The 2137-nt window shown below is 53.6% G+C and overlaps 1 protein-coding gene across 1 annotated transcript; it reads right to left on the reverse strand.

The window, feature by feature from the left end:
* Positions 1 to 1107: 1107 nt before the first annotated feature.
* On the reverse strand, positions 1108 to 1778 carry LOC108541972 (dachshund homolog 2-like; the record flags this gene model as incomplete). Its single annotated transcript, XM_017891732.1, has 1 exon — positions 1108 to 1778. A coding segment is annotated over exon 1 (509 nt), but the record flags the coding sequence as incomplete, so codon positions are not given.
* Between the last annotated feature and the right edge of the window lie 359 nt (positions 1779 to 2137).

The raw sequence follows: 2137 nt of genomic DNA on the forward strand, positions 1-2137 counted from the left end.
TGTGCTTTCCTGCGATGTTACCACTGGAGATGGAATAAACACTAGAAGACTAATTCACAGGTGTTTAAAAGTCAGATAATCTTGAGTATTCTTTTTTTCTTTTAAACTCAGAAACACTGAACACAATTTGCTTCTCATATGCAAATGGACATTTATTCACTAGTGTACTTCTAAATTGTGATATGAAGGAGGTACACTTACAACCAGGGAAGCTGACCATCATCATTTAAGGAATCCTGTCTTTAAGGGAATAGGATCCTCCCAACTGTTCACCTGGAAGAGCTGAAAGCATCCTCTCTAGAAAATCTGCCAACGTGTACACCAACCTCCAATCCAGTCCCAGCCACAGTGATTCATGCCCCACATTGCCCTCTGCAGATAACCCAAAACGGACGATCCCAGGAAAGTGATATTCGTCGTCGTCCTTTTGTAAAAATAATATCCATCGACTTTCCTGTATCGTGTACTGGGGAGCTTTGCGCAGCAAGCATGGGCATACGTTCTCACGCGCACTTGCACACACACACACCAACACCACCACAAACAACAACACCACACACCCCACACGTTCTCACAACAAACACACGGGATGGGGATCGAATCACCCTCTGGGATGGATTCTAGACTTCCCACCCCCTGCATGCCCCAAATGCTGTGTTCTGGCTTGCTAGCTTAGGAGCCCAGTTTACAGCTCAGCCAGCCCCCGGAGAAAGCCCTTGGTATCCGTGTTCAGAAGAAAACCTATCCGACCCGTGCGGCCACAAAAGAGAAGGAAAGACAACCAAATAGAGGAATTAACAAATAACCACAAGCAGCCAAAAGCCATGCAAGATATGGGCAAAAGGCTGGAAAGTTTCAATAGAGGACTGCAAACTCAAGTTTGTGCGGGACTTTTTTAAACCCAAGCCCTTGCACTGAGCGCGGACTAGAAGGCACCGGCATTAATGAAACCTTCTAGTCCTCTTTCCCCACCGACTTACAGCGTGAAGAATAGAGGCAAACTAGTTAAGACCCACTCTACAAACAAAGTTGGATGAGGGTGGTGAGGCATGCAGAAGAGGCCAAAGGGGTAAGAGAAGCGGGAGAGCCAAGAAACGAGTGTCTCACCTGGCATTGGTGCAATCGGTGAACAAAGTTTCGAAGTCTTTCCTGGTGATGAGTTTGCAGCGGTTTACCCCGGGCTGGATGGCCCCCAGCCCGCGGAGGATCCGGACCTGCTCGACAGTACACACCACGGGGGATATATCCAGTCTCTTCAGCTTGGTGTACACAGTGTGCAAGCCTCCCACCAGGTGCTTGAGAAAAAGATCAAAGACTTGCGGCAGGCAGATCAGTTCCTGGCCGTCCATCAGGAACGAAGCCACCTTCATCCCGTGCATGTCGACCATGCGGCACTCGTTGGTGTTGGTGTTGCCGCTGCCGCCGCCGCCACTACCGACCCCGCCACCTCCGGCACTGCTGCTATGGTTATTAACCATGAAACTATTAATCATATTAGGAGTGAGACGAGGGGGCTCCCCGGGAGTCGAGTACAGGGGTTCGGCCCGGAATAAGCCCCCCGGGACGCCTGAGCCGCTGGAAGTTGCAGAGATCACTGGAGATGCGGAGACAGCCATGGTCACTCTGTCTCAATCGTGGGTCCTCGGGCCCTCGCTTTCTCGCCCTGACTCCTCTAGATCCCCTCGCACTCACTCCCTCACTCTCGCTCTCTCTGGCGCGCTCTCGCTGACTCGGAACTGTTGGCAAGTCTTCAGCAGCCGGCTCACGCTCACGCTCACCCACCACCCAGCAAGCAGTGAGCAGCCCCGACCCTTTGCGGCCCCAGACCCCACCCCCACCACACCCCCTCCGGAGACTGGCAGCGCCCCACAGCCAATGGGCCCCACCCCCTCTGCGCCGAAGCGCTCCGAATGGCTGCCGCTGGCGAGGAGGTGGAGACTCCCTGGCCGGCGTCCGACTACCTGAGTGGGTTCAGGCTGGACGGTGAAGAGAGATCTAGTCAGAGAAGGTGGCGGTGTGGTAGCTCTGCTTCTTGCCTCTCAGCCAGACGAGAGAACTCCCAAATGTCACGCAGAGTTCTCAAAGTGGCCTACGATGTGAACCCATCCGCTCCGCGCTTCGCTGGTGTCTGGGTGGG

Source organism: Rhinopithecus bieti, unplaced genomic scaffold, assembly GCF_001698545.2.
Source record: "Rhinopithecus bieti isolate Rb0 unplaced genomic scaffold, ASM169854v2 scaffold_22010, whole genome shotgun sequence".
NCBI classification, from domain to species: domain Eukaryota; kingdom Metazoa; phylum Chordata; class Mammalia; order Primates; family Cercopithecidae; genus Rhinopithecus; species Rhinopithecus bieti.